This window comes from Lolium rigidum, chromosome 3, assembly GCF_022539505.1.
Source record: "Lolium rigidum isolate FL_2022 chromosome 3, APGP_CSIRO_Lrig_0.1, whole genome shotgun sequence".
NCBI lineage: Eukaryota > Viridiplantae > Streptophyta > Magnoliopsida > Poales > Poaceae > Lolium > Lolium rigidum.
Genome location: NC_061510.1, coordinates 335489908 through 335509818, shown reverse-complemented (window position 1 = coordinate 335509818; position 19911 = coordinate 335489908). Strand labels below are relative to the sequence as shown.

The following is a 19911-nucleotide window of genomic DNA, read 5'->3' as shown; positions in this document are numbered from 1 at the left end:
ATGGTCCAAACTTAAATATCCATTTCTAAACATATTTGAGATCAATAATCATGTTTCCCGTGTTGTTTTTAATAGCGGTTTCTAGTGTTTGAATATGTGCAGTTTTTCTGAATATATTTCTAGTGTCTAAATTGAAGGATCAGATATTCTTGATTGAGGATACTTAATACTTCCTCCAATTCATAATAAATATCGCTGGTCAGAGAATAAGATGGTTTAATTGTGGGTAAGCTACTTCTCCTCTGAGAAAGTCAGATGCCCTTGCTTGTACGTCCAGTTAACTTAAAATTCAATTATTTGACTCCTAGAGCGGTGAAAAATCGAAGAAGATAATCTTGGAGCGAGGCTTATTGAAGTTCTTTCAGACCAAAATCTTTTCCTTTCAAATTTAATTAAAGCCAGCCCTCATCTTATCGTCTCTTGCTAACCTGATCCGCTGGTACTAAGAAGCAGCTAGCAGTCTTCTTCATCTTCATGAAGAGGATTCCCAACAATCCTACGCAACGGAATGAACGAAGTAGGATAACGCTGACGTACGTGACTTGCTGTACGTCGGCGGCTCTCTCCGAACGCGTTCGCACGCACGTGTGTGATGTGGTGCGTGGAGTACTGCCGCGAGTGCTCCGCCGACGTACGTAGCATACCAAAAGTCATTCCGTCCGTCCATTCTTGATGCCGCCGTGCTAGGCTAACCATCATTCTGTTGGCCACTGACGATGACCAGCTTCGTCAAAAGTACACACTAATGTCTCAAATGACCAACCCTAAAGCATCGTCAGGGCGGCTAATCCGCCCAGTGCGCTCTGGCTAATAATTCCTATGCTAAGCTCTCAGCCGCCATAGCTAGCTGGCTAGAGAATTCCGCCAGTTCACCTTTATTCTTAGCTGCCAAGTTCCATCACTATTAACGTTGCTAGCTCGCACCAATTTTGGCATCTCAAAAACTTGGTTATGGCTGCACGGAGAATGCAATCTCTAACTAATTCATCTTATGCCACTAGTTTGGTTGCTAAGAATTTTTCCAGAAGCAAACTCCCAAGTGTTCGGTTGCATGAAATTTATGTTTCGGCTAAATGCCGTCATTTGGTTACATGAAGTTTGCCCGATAGGGATACCTCTCCTAGGCTATATATGCGGTGAACACGATAGAAAATGTGTTTGAGACAATTCCAATTCAGAAAACAACTACTTCATCCGTTTCTAGATATTCCTCCGTTTCTAGATATAAGGTGTATAGTTTTTGGTATAAAAATTAAAGAACGTATTTTGAAGGAACATTACACCAAGTTTCAGCGGGATTATCCCGAGACAATTGATATGAGAAAATAGAAGAGTTTGCATAAAATAAGAAAACGTAATAAAATATTATAAAAGAGTTGTACAGGCAAGTGATGCAACGCAATACACCCTATATTGTGAAAAAATCTAAAAAAATAAACACTTTATATCTAGAAATGGAGGAAGTATATAGTAGTAGCATATCACCTCGCAGTATATGCAGACCTGGCATCAGTTTTCATCAAACCTAGCACCACACGTGAGTCGGCTCCTTATAGGTAGTGCTTGTTACAACCTTTAGATCTACTAAGAGGGACCATTTTCTAAAGTGATGACCATCGAGGAGGAAGACGGCATTGGAGGAAGAAGAATTGCCACATCAGAGCTCCACTAACCGGAGTAGATGGCCCATCTTACTTGCTCGTCGATGAAGAAGCTTCTCCGGACGAAGAGCTCAAATGGCAGATAATGGTGGATCATAATTTGGCGGCGAGGCGGAGCGGTGTAAATAGGCGGTGCAAACCGACGAGTGGTGACCCAATTACTCCCGTCGGTATTTCGCGAACGTGGGTGAGGTTCCGCCTTCTACCCCTCGCACTAGCTTGGTGCCATATTTTCCCAACGAACGTGAGAAGAGGTTAGCTCGTTAAAAACAACCGATTCGAGCTTGTCTCTAACCTTTTTCTACCCATACAAGGCAACACAGACACACAGAAAAAGTACACCCATATCCTAACCATGCGGAGGTACCTGCACGTATACCGGTACCCGTGAATAAAATTACCATCCTTGTCAAAGCAGCAGAAATCCGAAATTCGAATGAATCTCCCGAAAGGGAGCCGGCCGGGCGAGCCGCTGACCCGGGCCGCGGGCCCCATAGAGGTGGGTGCAACACAAAACCCGCGGTCCTGGGCCCTTTATCACGGCGAAAGCAAAACAATCTCTAGGACGCGGAACTGACAGCGGGAGAGAGTCCACCACACAGGCAGAACGGGAGCAAAGTTGGTTTCGTCCGGAAGGAAGGAAGTCCGAGCCGCACAAGCCTAGCAGACTAGAGGCGCCCTTCCCCGCGAGCGTATTCGCCGCGTGGCCGCCGCCGCCCGCCCGCCATTAAAAGCGGCGTGCCTTCTCCTCCTACCCCGATCCTCCACTGCTCCCTCCTCCTCCTCGCGGGCGGCCGCAGCGCACCTTCGCACGTCGACCGATCCTGCCCCGGACGCCACGCATGCAGGTACTGAATCATCTTCCTTCACCGACTCCATGGTTGCTTGCGTGTTTTTTCTGCGTGTCTGCGTTGCGGGTTCGCCATTTCGTCGTGTCCTCGTCTTTCTTCGTCGGTGTTTAGCAAGAACTGATCTATGATTTCGCGATTCGTCCACTGCATCGCGGCGACAGTGATCGGGGCCAGTCGACGAGCGTATCTTAAGGTTTCAGATTTTGCTTTCAGCGAATCCAGCATCTCACCGTACGCAAAGCAATGTCCATGCTCTTCTGTCTCCCTAGCTACGAGGAATCGCAGCTCAACACTCTTCTTAACCCTCTTTGTTCGATTTCCGCGGGAATAGATTTGCATGGCCCATGCCACATTGTCCTGTCCTGCTATGTTTTATCTTCCTATTCCTCTTCCGTTCAAGCAATTAATTTCGTTTCACTGCCAAGGATATAAAAAGAACAAACTAAAAGATCGTCAAGGTTTTCTTCTTCGGAATTGCTAAATTTGAGCTAGGTGAGATGTAGCTTATGTCTCAGTGACGTGCTCCATCGTTAGATTTTGTTTTTCTTGAAGATTCGTGTTTGCTGCTCCTTATACTTTGTTTAGGCCCGCATCATGTAATTCGACTAAAACATAAGTTATGTCTCAATCGACTGAGATTTAGACACACCCTTTTTAGATTCAGAGTCAGCACACATTGCATTGTTTAGGATTGTAACCAGATTCAGCTGGTGAACGCATCGGTCTCTCATTTTCTTAACAAGGACTATTCACATGACTTCTAGTACATCAGTCTCAAGTCTGAACCCATATTACCTGAGCACACCACGATACGACAAAACAGAGGAATTCTGAGATGGCCAAGTTATCCGGCCGCTGAGCCCTTCTTTTATCAGAACTGCAACTGAAAAACTCAAACTTTATATTACAGCAGCACTGTATAATCTCAGGAGATGTGAGAAAGATGGTTTTCTCTTTCGGTTAAGGTCCATGATGAGTTGAAAGAGCTCGGTGAAATGGCTACTACATTCTTATAGAGTAAATTAAGCTGGAACATAGGGAAACTCAAAACTGATCGCGGTATGAAGAAAACAAATTTTAAAAAAATAGGAAAAAAATCGGGCAACCCCTTATCAGAAACAATGGCAACAAAATTTACCTATTCGACATGCTCTCACAACATACCGAAGGCCTTGCAGATGAAGGACTAGCACGGCGGCTGGAGAAGCGTCATATTGGCACATATGAAAAACTTAATGCCCAACTGATTTGAAAAATCTTCCACCTCTTTCACCTTCGCAACATGGCCGCACCAGCACCGCTCTGCTCTAACCCTCGGTGGCAAACTTGCATTCTTTGTCTTGCTTGGCCTCATACCTTGGTTAGAGCAAGGCACACTCATGTTGGAAATTGGGCATTGCGAGGAATAGGAAAAGGCGTGTACATCATAACTAACCGATGCCCGCTTTAATAGAGGGAGACAGCGAGAAAAAATGGCGGCAACTGGAGGCGGAAGAAAATGGCGGGAAAGTAAGGCGGAAGAGATAGGTGGAAAACAGATGCATGAGGGTTCAAGTAATCAACACTTAGGCTAATAGCGTGTGTGCAGTGATCATGCTCCAAGTGAGCGGCACAGAAACCGATCGGTCGGCATGTGGGTGATTCGGCGCAATCGGCAGGTAGATCTACCATGTTGATGCCAACGAGGCCTATCCGTTGACAGAGAGTTAGACGTCAGTCCGGCCAATAGATTAATCGGCCACGTATTCGCCGATCGGCGGCGGTTTGGCTGACCGAGTCATAAAATTGATTTTTAGCTTCGAGATTACAAGAATAAAATTTGTACTAAACATTTATACCTACAACTTCAAAAAACATGGTACAATCATAGCAACTAAATTTTTAATTACTTATTTAACATACTTAACCACATTTTAATATTTCTATATATTAGTTTAGTGTTCCTCATTATAAATTGAAATCTTTATCATTGAAAAATACATTTGTTTTGTAGTAATCTAAACTATATTATGTAACACGGTTTCTTTTATTTATTTTTAAGTTCAAACTATATAGTATATGTGTATTTATGGTAAACATCTCTAAAGTGTATGGCCCAAACTTAGATATCCATTTCTAAAAATATTTGAGATTAATAATCATGTTTCCTGGGTTGGTTTTAATAGCGGTTTCTAGTGTTTGAGTGTGTGCATTTTTTTAAAATATTTCTAGCGTATAAATTGAAGGATCAGATATTCTCGATTGAGGATACTTGATACTTCCTCCGATTCATAATAAGTGTCGGTGGTCAGGGAATAAGATGGTTTAATTGTGGGATAAGCCACTTCTCCTCCGAGAGAGTCAGATGCCCTTGCTTGTATGTCCAGTTAACTTAAAATGTAATTATTTGACTCCTAGAGCGATGAAAATTCGAAAAAGATAATCTTGCGAGGGGTATTGAAGTTCTTTCAGACTAAAATATTTTCCTTTTAAATTCAATTAAAGCCAGCCCTCATCTGATCGTCTCAGGTTAACCTGATCCGCTGGTACCAAGCAGTTGCATGGTCTATCGTTGTTTTAGCACTTTGAACAAGTTTGCACCTTCCTTTTGGCCGGGCACTCTTACCACTTGAAGCAGCTAGCAGTCTTCTTCATCTTCATGAAGCGGATTCCCAACAATCCTACGCAAGGGAATGAACCAAATGACGTGACTTGCTGTACGCCCGCGGCTCTCTCGGAACGCGCGCACGTGTGGATGTGGTGCGTGGAGTACTGCCGCTAGTGCTCCGCCCACGTAGTACGTACAACCATGCTGCCGTGCTGCGCTAACCATCATTCTGTTGGCCAAAGATGATGACCAGCTTCGTCAAAAGTATACACTACCAATGTCTCAAATGACCAACCCTAAAGCCTAATCACGGCGGCAAATCCACCGAGTGCGCTCTGGCTAATGCCTATGCTAAGCTCTCAGCCGCCATAGCTGGCTAAGAGAATTCCTCCAGTTCACTCTTTTACTTAGCTGCCAAGTCCCACCACCACTATTTATTTATTTTGCGAAAAGAATCGTTAACCTACTAATCATCATCAAAAGCAAACAACAGTATAAAGAACACCAGCGGTAATAAAAATTACGAAGGCGACATTTATATTTCCTTGATAAGACGGCTTTGGTTGCTCGCACCAATTTTGACCATATGAGCAACTTGGCTCTGGCCAAGCCGCACGGAGGATGCAACATCTAATTCATGTCCTGCTATTTATTTGGTTGCAAACTTTTTTTTTAAACTATAGAAAGTGGTTGGTTGCATGAAATTTACATTTTGGCTAATTAAATGGCGGCAAATAACTTGGTGGGTACGAGACGACGTTGTCCGGTGGTTTCACAAGGAGGCGGGGTGCATCTTTAGTTAGTAGTGTCGGTTGTACCTTGGAGGGTGTGACGTCTCCTTTCTATTCGCTGTTTTTATCTTTGATCTGCTTTGTAAGAGGCCGGTCTCCCCCTCTACCTTGTATCGGTTTAGCCGTGTGTGGTTTTACTTATAAAGCGGGGCAAAAGCCTATTTCGAAAAGTTGTTTCGTTACGTGCACTTTTCAAGGTACGTGGTGAGCTTACCCAAGTTAAAGAACACGATAGAAAATGTGTTTCAGATAATTGCAATTCGTATATAGTAGTATCATGTAGTACTTATCACCTCGAAAAATATAAAGATCTAACATCAGTTTGCATCAAGCCTACCTTTATTTTAAAATGTACAACCACATCGATCATCATCAATACCACCACCATAGGGAGTGCTTGTTACAACCGTTAAATCTACTGAGAGAGACCATTTGCTAATAGAGCGCTCTGACCATCAAACTCACGGAGGCGGAGAAAGAAGGCTTGCCACATCGGAGCTGGCGTAGCTTACCTGCTTGGCGATGAAGAAGCTTTTCTTGGACGGAGAGCTCAAATGCTAGAAAAATGGTGGAGCGGAATACGGCGGTGAGGCGGAGCGGCGCAAATTGGCGGTGTGAATCGACAGGTGGTGGCCGAATTTCTTCCGTCAGTATTTCGCGGATGTGGGTGACCTTCTACCTTCTCCCCGTCACACCAGCTCAGCACTACGTTTTTCCTACAAGCACGAGAAGAGGTTAGCTCGCTAAAAATGGTCTATCGAACAATCTCGGCGCTTTAGTAATTATAAGAATGCTATAAAAAAAGATATTTTTCGGTGGACAACTAAAAATCGGCTGCAGGAGCAACCAAACACGGCCTACCTAGTTCACCGTTGCATTGTTAGATGACAGCCGTCGCGACGCGTACTACGTTATCGTGTGTTTCGCGTGCGTCGAGGCCTCCGAAAGCGAAGGCAATACGTAACCACGTAAACGCAAAGCAGCGAACGTCCGAATGGATCTCCCGAAAGCGAGTGGCTGACCCTGGGCCGTGGGCCCCATCAAGCTGGGTGCAACAGAAAACCCGCGGTCCGGGGCTCTTTATCACGGCGAAAGCAAAACAATCTCATCTCTATTCTCTAGGACGCGGAACCAACAGCGGGAGAGAGTCCACCACAGAACGGGAGCAAAGTTTGGTTTCGTCCGGAAGGAAGGAAGTCCGAGCCGCACCAAGCCTAGCAGACTAGAGGCGCCCTTCCCCGAGCGTATTCGCCGCGTGCCCGCCGCCGCCCGCCCGCCATTAAAAGCGGTGTGCCTTCTCCTCCTACCCGGATCCTCTACTGCTCCCTCCTCCTCCTCCGCCTCCTCCTCGCGGACGGCCGCCGCGCGCCTTCGAACGTCGACCGACCCTGCCCCGGACGCCACGCATGCAGGTACGTACTGAATCATCTTCCTTCACCGCCTCACCCCCTTCATCCACTCCATGGTTGCTTGCGGCGATTTTGCTTCCAGCATCTCACCATACGGAAACGGAACACATGGGCCATGCTCTTCTGTCTGCCGGGATACGAGGAATACCTAGCAGTTCCACGTTCTGAGCCCTCGTTTGTTCGGTTCCCGCAGGAATAGATTCGCTCGGTCCATGTCGCATTGTCATGTCCTATGTTTTTATTATCGTCCTATTCCTCTTCCTCTTCCTTTTCTGTTTCCTGTCGTGTTTCAAGCCATTAATTGCATTTCAATGCCAAGGGCAAAAGGAAACAGATCATCACGGGATACTTGTTTGATTGCTGGCTAAGCTACTTAGCCTATCAGAAATTCAAATGCCTTCTTATCAAGTTACTTATAGCATAATAAAGTATATTTTGATTTCCTTCAGAAAAAAAGACAGGGATGTTTTTGTAGACTTGCTGGTTTTCGTACTTTCCTGCTGCTATTCATTTTTAGATTCAGGGTCAGCGTTCAAAGCATTGTTTATGATTATAACCAGATTGCCTTGTCATTTTCGTACCAAGGACTATTCATATGTCTTCTACAAAAAGTCTGAATCCACATTATCTGATCATATCACGATACGACAAAAACAGAGGAATTCTGAGACGGGCAAGTTCAATTTTTATAAGCCTTTCTTTTCTAGCGCTTGTCGCATTCCTCAGTTCCAGTGAAGATAGCAACTTAGCAAGGCAACCAATTTTTATTAAATATTATTATTAGTTTCTTCAATTCTACAAATAATACGTGTTTTTAAAAATCTTCAAAAATAATATGGCCTCGGCTTGATTGAAACTGACTAGGACTTGTTAGCTTCGCCCAAACTAACTACTTCGTAGTACTTTTTCTGCGAAGCTGACAAATACTAGTCGGTTTTGGCCAGATTGATGTTAAAAAAAACGCATATTATTTCTGGAATAAGGAAAAAGATATTTTTAAAAATAGCTAATCTCAGCAGCATGGCCTGTGAAAATGCTGTGATAGTGATATTGCGCTGTAAATACACACTTACATACTCGATACCTATCAAGGTTTTATTCACTATCAAGAATAATAAAAATTGGAAGAAACTTTTTTTTCTTTCTTTCTGAGATATCAGTATTAAATCTTGGTTATCGAAAGGACCTTAATTGGTGGATGGACGAACGATCTATCTTTTAAGATTTTACATTTCTCCATCCTTTTACTACTCCCTCCGTTCCCAAAGAAAAAGCTGCTCAATAGTTTCTAGATACAGACGTATTTATAACTGAAACATGTTTATATATCTTTGTATCTAGATAAAGTTGAGCAGCTTTTTTAGAAACGGAAGGAGTACTTTGTTGGATTACCGCTTTATGCCATTGCAATGTGGCTTCTCCTTGAAATAGGCTTTCGCCCTACTATATTATTTCTGGAATAAGGAAAAAGATATTTTAAAAAATAGCTAATCTCAGCAGCATGACCTGTGAAAATGCCGTGATAGTGATATTGCGCTGTAAATATACATTTACATACTCGATACCTATCAAGGTTTTATTCACTATCAAGAATAATAAAAATTGGAAGAAAGTTTTTTTCTTTGTGAGATATCAATATTAAATCTTGGTTATCGAAAGGACCTTGACTGGTGGATCATTTTAAGCTCCATCGTTTTACTACTCCCTCCATTCCCAAAGAAAAAGCTGCTCAATAGTTTCTAGATACAAATGTATTTATAACTGAAACATGTTTATATATCTTTTTGTATCTAGACAAAGTTGAGAAGTTTTTTAGAAACGAAAGGAGTACTTTGTTGGATCACCGCTTTGTGCCATTGCAATGTGGCTTCTCCTTGAAATAGGCTTTCGCCCTACTATATTAATATAGCAACCATATGGTACAACTATTGGGACATCAGCACAAGCACGCCCAGAAAAACAAAAAATAAAGAAAAGATAAACAAAGTTTAAAAAGTCGGATCGACGAAAACGAAGGTTTCCCTCAACCGCTGCTCCTTCTAGAGAAATCCCACCATGCTCCAGGCACTCTGATGTGCCGGATACCAAGCAACACCTTTAAGAAGGAATGTGATGACAACGCTGCTACCCGGAAAGGTCCTACGGTTCCCCCGGTACGCACATGGACAAGGGAGGAGGGTTTCTCCTAGCGCCCTTCAGGAAGGAATGGTGGTGCCCACGGGCGCGCGTCACCACGTCGGTGTCGGCCAAACCGACATGGATTTCTCCCGACCCTCGCAACCCCGCCCCGAACGCTCCATTGTGCTACACCAAACTCACCGCCCACCAACGAGCGCTACCACGACCTTACAAACATCATCGACGTCTTAATGCGGCCAACGAACCGAGGCCAGCGGAATCATAAAGGATTCTGAAGCTGAGGCGCAATAGGGTAGTGGCCACGTGGGAGAGAACGGCCTCCACTGGCAATGGCGGTACCTGTCCGGACATGCCGGCTAGGGCCACACCAGGCCATCCAGTCCGAGCATAGACCCACCTAGCCCATGCTCGTGAAGCCCCCGCGGGGATGTTGCAGGACATCCACCGCTAGCCCAACCATCCCCCGCTCCGGATAACTCCCCGTCCGCCGGAGGCAGCCCAGCTTTGCCCAACCCGGTGGCCGGTGCCGCCTCGCCTTGTCACCAACAAGGCACACCATCGCCAGCCCGCCTCCTGGCGCTGCGCTGCCTAAGAAGACATGTCGCTGCTGTAACCTCCACCGACCGAAGAGCACCACTGCTAGACGAGAGGACCCATCCCCCCTCCAAACACGAACGAGAGCTGCTCCGTCGTCGATGGCTCTGCGCGGGCTTTGCCTGACGGGCGGCACTGACAGCGGTGGCTGGAGAGGGAAGGAGCAACGCTGGTTGGGGCTCTAGGGTTTTGTCGCCTGCGGGGAGCGACCGGTGGGCCTAATCGTTTTTTTGCCGCCGGATTGGCAAGACCTCTTGCAACGTGGCTTCTAAATCAGGCAAGCTTTCGTCAGTACGCTACTCCTGAAGAGAGAGCAAGTCCTTGTTAAGATGTGTAGATGGTTTTCTCTTTTGGTTTAAGTCCATGATTTGAAAGAAGTCGGTGGAATGGTTACTGCATTCTTAGAGCAATTCCAATAGTATAGCCAACTGTTGGCTATAACAAGATGTCATATCATTTGTAGTCATCATATAGCTAACATGTACAATAGTTGGCTATAAGAATGTAGTACTTTACTAATATATGGCCCACCTTTCATTCTCACAAGGTGCCTAGGAGCATGTGCAAGAGCTGGCTATTGCATAGTAGCTCACCTCCCTTCTCTCTCCTCTTCTCTCTCCTCCAACTCATCTAAAATATATTATTTAATGTCTTATAGTCAGCTGACTAGACTCTATTGTACTTGCTCTTATAGAGTTAATTTATTAAGCTGGAACCTACTTTCTTTCAGAATAATGTACTATCTTCTAGTGAGCAATCATCCTATTTGTCGCGGGTTTACATATTTCAATCGATCTATCTATATTTTTGTTCTGTGAAGAAGTATCACATCCCGATATATATGACACCTCGCCAAGCCGCATGTATGCTATGTCTGCGTGTAGTTTTCACGTCAGCAACAGTGCTACGTAACAGTGTCTAACAGAATGAACGCCAAGAATACGCTGGCGTGACGGGTTCTACGTCTGCTCCGAGTAGAACGCGTTCGCAGTTGGCACACACGTGCGCGTGGACCGGCACGAGTGCTCCGCCCACCTCTCGCCATGCGTGGGTGTGACCGTGTGAGAGAGAAAGTCATTCCACCCGTCCATCCACTTCCCGCTGTGCTAATCATGATTTTGTTTGCCACCGATGATGACCAACCGCCGCCGTCAACCCGCCCAGAGTGTTCTGCCCACGGGCTATCGGCCGCCCTAGATAGCTTAGCTAGAGTACATACTATAATTTTCTCAGTCACAAAAGAAGCCATTTTTCTTAAACCTCCACTACCGTACGCCGGAATTAATTAGGACATCTCCTTGCCAGCCACCCAAATCGAACACAAATTGTTGATCCGTTTGAGTTGTCGTGCATGCATGTTGCCCGTTTGGGTGGTCAGGAACCGAGCAGGCTCCCCCAATTCTTAATTTTTTCTTGTGAAGGTAAAAAGTAATCATACAGAGAGGAAGTAGACACAGATTAATGCAAAACTATTTTTTTATAAAATTTAAACAATAGGGTTTGCTCGCCCCCCGTGGCCTAGTAGTTGTCGTCATCGCTCATCAAGAACGGTGGTGGCCAATTACCGTCGGTGGGTATGGCGGGGGGGGGGGGGGGGGACGCAAGCGAGGGCCAAGGCAACCAAGATCCTGAGCGGAGAACCATGGAGGTGGGTAGGCCTGCTAGAGTCGGGGGGGGGGGGGGGCACATGCTAGTTGGTGCAGCCGTAGAGGCCCTCGCCGCAGCCTCCTGTACCGCTTCTAGTGTGACCTCGCTCTCGGCCCTCGCCAAGGCCTGCAGTACGGCCTCCTGCTTCGATTATGCTCCGTGTCTAACCAAATTGTGCTAGTGCGGGGAGTTGGCGGCGTGCCATGGGTCGTCGCGTGGGTTCAATAGTAGGTGGTTGCGACATATGTGGTTCTCCCTCGCGAGGGAGCGGCCGGAAGCCGAGACGGGTGGGATTGGCACTAGGTCTCTATTAGGGTCCAGATGCCAGATAAGTGCATGTACGACTATGGCACCAGCCTGCCTACCTCCAAGAACATGTGTCGAACCAATAGAAGTCATGTTGTGATATACTACAACATTTGTTTAGCTGACTATAGTACTGTTAGCTATACATGATATGTCATCTTTTCTTAGCCGACGACCCTCTATTATGCTATTGAACTTGATCTTGAGCGTGTGGTTGGCGTGCATAGACACGAAAGCCAAGCCAAGTAAGCAACGTAACATAAACGCAAAGCAGCGGACATCCGAGTGAATCTCCCGAAAGCGAGCGGCCGCGCGAGCCTATGTGACTCTGGGCCGTGGGCCCGTTCGGTGGACGAACGGAAAACCCGTGGGCCCATTTATTAACCATGATCTCAACGCGGGCGGAACCGACAGCGGGAGTCCATCCAGCAGAGCAGAGTTTCGTTTCTTGCAGCCGCCCGAGTCGAGACGAAGCGCCAATCCCCGACCGCGTCTGCACCCGACTCTGCCTTTGCCGCCGCGTGGACGCCGCCGCCGCCGCCGCCCGCCATTAAAAGCGCGCGGCGTGACTGCTCCTCCTACCCCGATCCCTCCGCCTGCTCCCGATCCTCCTCCGTGCAACCGGGAGGGCTCTGCTCCGCCCGCGTCACCTCCCCCTCCTACTCCTCGAGGGCGGCCGCCGCCTCGGGACGCCGATCCCGTCCGCATGCAGGTACTCAATTTTGTCTCCTCCACCGCCCTGCCAATTCTTCGGCTCCATGACTGGCTTCGAGTTTTCCTTTTCTGCCTATCCGCCCATTTCGTCGTCCTCGATCGCTCTCCACATACTGATCTAGGATTTTGCATTGCGGCGCGGCCGGGGGAGGTGACCGGGAACCCGCTGCTTCTCCCCTTCACGAACATCCGAGAAGAGTCCAGGAAGGTTTCAGATTTTTTTTTATTTTTTTTGTTTTCGCGAATCTAGCATCTCTCCGTACGCAAAACACTTGCCATGTTCCTCTGTCCGGAAGTGCACTTCCATGGGTTTAATCCATCCTCGTTTGTTCGATTCTCGCAGGAATAGATTCGCTTCGCCCATGTCACATTTGTCTCGTCCTACGTTCTATATCTTTCCTGTTCCTCCTCCTTTTCACTTTCCTGTCCTGTTTCACCCCCGTTAATTTAATTGCCATTAGTTAACAGAGAAAATTGTCACTGGACCCTTGTTTGCTTGCTCGTTAAGCCACCCAGCCTCTGACAAAGTCAAATGCCTTGGCTCCTTATCCACTCAGCGCACTAAAGTATTCGGTTCTTGGAGGAACGTCTGCTCTGCACACGTTCCTTCAGAAGAAAAGACAGGGATGTTTTGTAATCTAGCTGCTTTGGTATTTTCCTAATGCTACTGTACCATTTTTTTTTAGATTCAAAGTCAGCGCTCATCTTATTGTTTAGGATTATAACCAGATTCACGCGGTGAACGATCGATCTAACATCTTCGTACGAAATACTATTCATATGTCTTCTGCAACAGAAAAGTCTGAACCCACCCACATACCTGATCACATCACGATATTCTGTTGATATGTCGTCTAGGAAAAGTCTGAACCCAAATATCTGACCACGTCACGATATGACAAGTCGAATGTATTCTGAGGAAGTTCATGGGCGAGTGTAATTTGTGAACAGTTGCCCGCTTAACCTTTCTCTTCTAGCATGTGTCGCCTTCCCTGATTCCAGTGGCAAATGGCCATACCATCAGCAGAGTTTTTATAATGTCAAAAGGTAGGCATGAAAAACTCAATCTGCAACTGAAAGCTCGATTGTTTGCAGCAGCATGACCAGTACGTAACAATGCTGTGATAGTGAATACTGCACTGCAAATACACACGTATTAACTGGAATGTTCCCTGATTCGTGTGGCTGGTTTGGGGAGTATGTGAGATGACTTAGCTAGCTTGCAAGCCTGACGACGTGGGAACATAGAGAGGACCATACACTAGGGTCAGGGGGTTTGATCGTAGCCAGGTCGCCACGCCATATACATGCCAAAGTGTTGTTCATTACCAAGAATAATATAAAAAGGTTAATGGTTTTACCTTTCTGAGATATCAATATTAAATCGTGTTTTTGAAAAATATTTATTGGTGGATGTACATATGATTTTTTTTTTTTTAAGAATACAAAATTTACACTTTACACTACATAATTTCACTACTCTCGTAGCTTTCTTAGTTTTAAGCCTTTGCAATATGACTGCTAAATCAGGCAAGCTTCCTTCAGTATGATATTATTCCTTCTGAGAGTGCAAGTCCTTGTTAATATGCGAAGATGGTCTTCTCTTTTGGTTTATGTCCGTGTTGGGGTAATTAGACATGGAAGTCAAAGTATTCAGCGAAAGGTTTACTGCATTGTTGAAGGTGTAAAACTGGAACATCCTTTCTTTGATTACCAGATGATATTGCAGCTGTAGATGTGGTATAGTGTATTTTTATTTTTAACCTCCTGAAGAACACATGGATCTAGCTAATATCCTGCTTCCATTGCAGCCAAGATGAAGTTTGGTTCAATTTATGAGGAGTACCTAAGGGTGGAGCAGGACAAGTATCTAGCGAAGTGCTCCCATGTAGAGTACAAACGCCTCAAGAAAGTATTAAAGCGATGTCGAGTTGACCGCTCACTGCAAGAAGATGTTACCAATGGTGACCAGCTACTTGACGGGAGTGACGCATCTTCAGACATTTGCGAATGCAATTCGTGCACATGTATGTCCAGCCTCTAGTGCAAATAGGCAGACTATGCATCATTGTTTGTACTGTGCTTTCATCTTTCTTGTCTGAATGTCTGTGATATGGCAATAGAAGTGATCCCATTTTCCCTTTCGTGTTCTATATCTCGTTTTTTCCCAGATGTGATTTGACAACGTACTTAGAGAATTAGTAAAATGTTGTTTACTTTCTATCTCTAGTAATGATAATGTTGAGCTTACTGTCTGTTATAACCAGCAAATAAGAAGCACCCGAGAAATTTTATCAAATATTAGAAGTGTCTAATTTCCATTTATACAATCTTGTGCTCTGATTTTCTACCCATTCATCCTTTCTGAATTTCTGTGAAAGATTAAAAAAAAAAAATCTGATTTCAGTTTGTAGAATGCCCGGTTCTCTGTTTTTCAAATTTTATAGGTTTTGGAGGGGAAGGCAAAAATATTTGGTATAGCTGTGAAGTATTATGGATCTCAATACTGGGGATTTTGTTGTATAGCCAGGACTAGTTATCTTGACTAAAATAATTTGTTTTCATTAATTTCCTTGATATTGCACTGAAATACTGCTTCTACTGTTGATATCCTGACTTGTAATATTTCTTTTTCAGTGTGTGATCAAATGTTCTTTACAGAACTCAACAAGGAGGCTTCAGACATAGCTGGCTGTTTCAGCTCTAGAGTACAGCGTCTTCTACATCTTCATGTTCCTTCAGGGCTACAAAGGTATATATGGCGTGTACGGCAGTGCTTCATAGATGATCAACAAGTCATGGTTCAAGAAGGCCGAATGCTAATAAATTATGTGACCATGAATGCTATTGCTATCCGCAAAATTCTCAAGAAATATGACAAGGTAAGTTCTTTATCTCCAAACTGCCCTTTACATTTTAAGATCTTCATGCTAATATGCGCATTTTGCAGATACATGGTTCTGTGAGTGGTAGAGATTTCAAGAGCAAGATGCAAACTGAGCATATTGAACTGTTGCAGTCACCTTGGCTTATTGAGCTGGGTGCCTTCCATCTGAACTGTGATAGTTTGGATGTTGATGAACCTGTAGGGTTCTTCAAGAATGGATTCTTCAAGAATTTTTCCTGTGACTTGGCAGGAACACAACCAGTAATGACTATGGCCATCTCTGAAACCATTAAGTATGAGTACAACCTAACTTGTCCAATTTGCTTGGTAAGATGTTTTTCTGAAGTTTCCCTATCTTACTCTTTTGATTATCTTGTTCCTATGTAATGAAATTTGCAATAGCTAACCTACTATGTTGCAATAGCATGTATTTGTTTGACAAATTGCTTGTACCAGCAGTACATATTCTTTCTTCTAATGTCGTTGGTAGAATGTATTGCTAGTTTTTGTCTAGCCACTGGCCACCATAAATTGTACTCTCTTTGTTTCATATTAGTTCTCGCTGATTAACTTTGTACTAAATCAGTGACAACTAGTATGGAGCGGAGGGAGTAGAAAATAGGATTTGGCATGGCTATTGTATCCAGTTAGTGCTACTCATCTGAACCCAAGCATCGGCGTGAGCAGCATGCTATATAATTGATAGTACTTCTATTATATCAAAGTAAAAAAAAAATTGCAAAATGAGCTTTAAAGCACATTAAAAAAATTACCATGGATTTATACACAGGTTGATTGCAAAATTCGAGTTAATTTTTTTAATCATTTTTTAACTGTTCGGGTTAGAAATCAATTTACGCAACGGAATGTGGCAAATGCTAAATTTTTGTGGGTTCTTCATGGAGACCCCAAATATTGTGAACTGCAGAGTCGCAGGATGACAATATTATATAAGTATTTTTCTACAATACAGTATTACCTCTGTTTTATCGACGCGGGGAGTGAGCTGCGCTTGCATGAATTTGTACCTAGGCCTATGTTAAGTAAAACCAAACGGAGGTAGTACATGTTTATTTGAAGCATTTTTGACTTATGGTTTGGCCATTTGCACAGGACACATTGTTCAACCCGTATGCACTCAGCTGCGGTCACCTCTTCTGCAAAGGCTGTGCATGTGGTGCTGCATCTGTGTACATCTTCCAGGGCGTTAAGACTGCACCTCCGGAGGCCAAGTGTCCTGTATGCCGAGCGGTATGTGAGCAATCCTATATTCTTTTATGTATCATTGTGGCCCTGTCTGCTTGTTTCCGTCGATTACCTGCTTCTTTTCCATGGCCATATAGTTTCTTCCATACCACCTTCGTTTTCCAACGGCAGCCATAATTTCTTAGCTTTTTTAGTTTGATAGTTGGTGGTACACTTGAACTTGCTGCTAAACAAATGCAACTATTGATAAGAATGGAGCATTGCTTCAACTAACATGGTAATGGTTTGAATCTGATGACCTGCAGGTTGGTGTCTTTGCCCATGCCGTGCATATGAACGAACTTGACCTGCTCATCAAAACAAGGTACCAAGACTTCTCTTAGATCCCTATTACGCAACAAGAATTCTAGAAAAGAAACCACCTTTCTCTAACTCTGAATTTGCATCTATGGATTTATCAGGTGTAAGGATTACTGGAGGTGCAGAATGCGTGAAGAGCGGACGGAGATGGTGAAGCAGTCCAAAGAATACTGGGAGTCACAAGCGATGTTGTCGATGGGTATCTGAATATTGGGCATGCAACCGCAGCCAGTTCATTTGCTCAAATTGGTGATTGCCAATAAATTATCCAGCCGCTGAATATGAGGCGTGAAGAGTCCTCTAAGAAAATTGGAAATTTGATTCATTGACTGCTACTCAGCACCACCGACCCAAAGGTGGCAGTTATTAACATAACTGAGGGGAGATGGCGATGAAGCAATCCTTGTCAACCTCCTCAGATCTGGATAGAAACAGGATCGACCAATTCCTTTGTTCGCTTCCGTTGTACTTGTTTGGAATGATGTACTTCCAGTGTAGCTTATTTTTCTCATCTGTCTACTATTGTGCTATTTTTCTTTGTAGAGATAAGTTCTTTTAGTGAACAAATGGAATCCTGTGCAACTTCACATTCGAGCATCTTGCTACTTGCTTCAGTATTGATTGTTTGATATTCATCACATACCATTTCAGCCAGTTCCACATGTTTGTTTACATAACAGCCTTAAAAAAACTAGAACAACAGGGACTAGCCCCTGTTATAGTGTGCACGGTTCGTGCAATCGTGTTGGAATACGTGGAACTACTGAACATTAGGTGCTAGACTGGCTACATGTTGTCATTGTTTAATATACTATCAGGTACTACACGAATAAGAATCATTAACCGGTTCCTACAAGGTTGGGGCAAGCTCGACAATAGCCGGAGGCTCCCAACAACCTATGGGACTAGTACAACATCAAGCTAGTTTTCATAGGGGCTCATCTCAAGAGATCCCAGAAAGGAGCCTTAGGTTACAAGATCCACAAAGGACTAGGTGAGATTGACGAATTTCTTTCTTGGTGAAAATGTAGATCGGGACCTCCTCCTCCACTCCTTAAAGTATGTGCTTGATTGGTTGGATGGAGAGAGAAGCTCAGCAACAATGGAGAAGACAAAGTACCGCACAACTGGTACTACCGCTTTCTCAAACGGTATTACCGTCTTAGGCTGGTGCCAACGCGGGCGGGAGGGCGGGCAGTACCGCCCGCCGGGAGGCGATAGGGAGGCGAGAGGGGGGCGAGACGACAGCGCGGGGCGGTGGATCCACCGCCCGGCGGTAGCGCCCGCTACCGCCCGGCTGCCGCCCGCGCTGGCGCCGAGAGGGGGCGAGAGCGAGGCGGCGCGCTGGCGGGTCAGGGCGAGAGCGGGGGCGAGAGGGAGGGGGTAACGGCTAGCTGATGTGGCGCGATCTGATTCGTCCACGTCAGCTAGCCGTTGGGGTAGCCGTTGCTAGCTCAAAAAATTCGAAAAAAAAGCCAAAAACCCCAAAATTTCATCCCCACCCCTATAAATACCCCCCATATGGTTTCACTCACTCCACACCCATTTTATCTCATTCATCTCCTTCACTCTCTCAAATCTTCTCCACCATGTCTGGTTGGACTCCAGATATGACCTCGTTCACGGATCTCTTGCAGCCCGACGGGTCACCAGCCACCCTAGATGATGTCTCTCCGACACATCGTCGCTCCAATGTCGGTTCTTCGCTGCTTCCCCGAGTTTTATACTCCTCCGGCACACCACCTCCGGGGCCATATGGGCCATACGCTCCACCTCCGGCGCCATATGGTTCATACCCTCCGCCTCCGTATCCATACCCCCACCACCTCCACATGCTCCACCTACAGGTAGAGGGAGTGGGACTGTACCTCCTTACCCACCACCTTCGTACGGTTCATACGCTCCACCTCTGTATCCATACGCGCCATATGGTCCGTACCCCCCACCACCTCCTGAAGCCAGTGCTCCAAGCTTCGAGTCCGATGCCGTGGAAACAATCCTACCAACGCGTCCAACGTGTTCAAAGAGGCTTGACTGGACAACTACGGACGAGGAAAAACTGGTACTTTACTTACCCATAACATATTTCGGGGTTGGTTCTTGCTCGGATTTTTCACTAACAATATCTATTTCGGGGTAGGTTCATGCTTGGCTTTTTCACTCCAAGGACTCTGTCGCCGGTAATTGCAAGACCGGCCCTAGTTTTTGGGGTCAGATAGCTGCAACCTTCAACTCTACCTCGGATCCTGCCCGTAATCGGACCTCGAAGCAACTGAAGGATCATTGGAACGCCTACAACAAGGACACTAGTAGGAAAAGCCTCATCAGTGGCGCACGAAAATAGGCTTCTGTGGCGCACGGGACGTGCGCCACAGAAACGTCGCCACAAAAATAAGGTTTCTGTGGCGCATCTGGCAGTGGGCCACAAAATTAAGGTTTCTGTGGCGCACTGTGTCCGGTGCGCCATAGAAATAAGTAGTTCTGTGGCGCATGTGGTGTCGCTGCGCCACATAAATAGGTGCGCCACAGAATTATGTTTTGGTGCGCCACAGAACAATCTACAGGTATACTCGATTTTATGCTCTCTGGTGTATTATACAGGTTTTATACTGGTTTTATACACCGTATACAGGTTATATACTGATATAATATAGACAGATATAATATGGACATATATAATCATCACATCATCATCACATTACTTAGAGCCCGATCGAGTTATACATATAGCTCCATACAACTCATAATCCATGCAAATT

The 19911-nt window shown here is 45.3% G+C and overlaps 1 protein-coding gene across 1 annotated transcript; it reads left to right on the top strand.

Annotated features, from left to right (window-relative positions):
• Positions 1 to 2482: 2482 nt before the first annotated feature.
• LOC124700096 (probable E3 ubiquitin-protein ligase BAH1-like 1) lies at positions 2483 to 17782 on the top strand. The gene is made up of 7 exons (XM_047232281.1): positions 2483 to 2509; positions 14511 to 14726; positions 15337 to 15581; positions 15650 to 15913; positions 16700 to 16837; positions 17098 to 17156; positions 17254 to 17782. The coding sequence occupies exons 2-7, from the start codon at positions 14516 to 14518 to the stop codon at positions 17357 to 17359; spliced, it is 1023 nt and encodes a 340-aa protein (XP_047088237.1). The 5' UTR covers positions 2483 to 2509; positions 14511 to 14515; the 3' UTR covers positions 17360 to 17782.
• Positions 17783 to 19911: the final 2129 nt, after the last annotated feature.

Coding starts and splice junctions, on each gene's coding strand:
- LOC124700096 (XM_047232281.1), top strand. CDS start 14,516: ATGAAGTTTGGTTCAATTTATGAGGAGTACCTAAGGGTGGAGCAGGAC. Junction 14,727..15,336: donor CGAATGCAATTCGTGCACAT/GTATGTCCAGCC, acceptor TTTCTTTTTCAG/TGTGTGATCAAATGTTCTTT. Junction 15,582..15,649: donor TTCTCAAGAAATATGACAAG/GTAAGTTCTTTA, acceptor CGCATTTTGCAG/ATACATGGTTCTGTGAGTGG.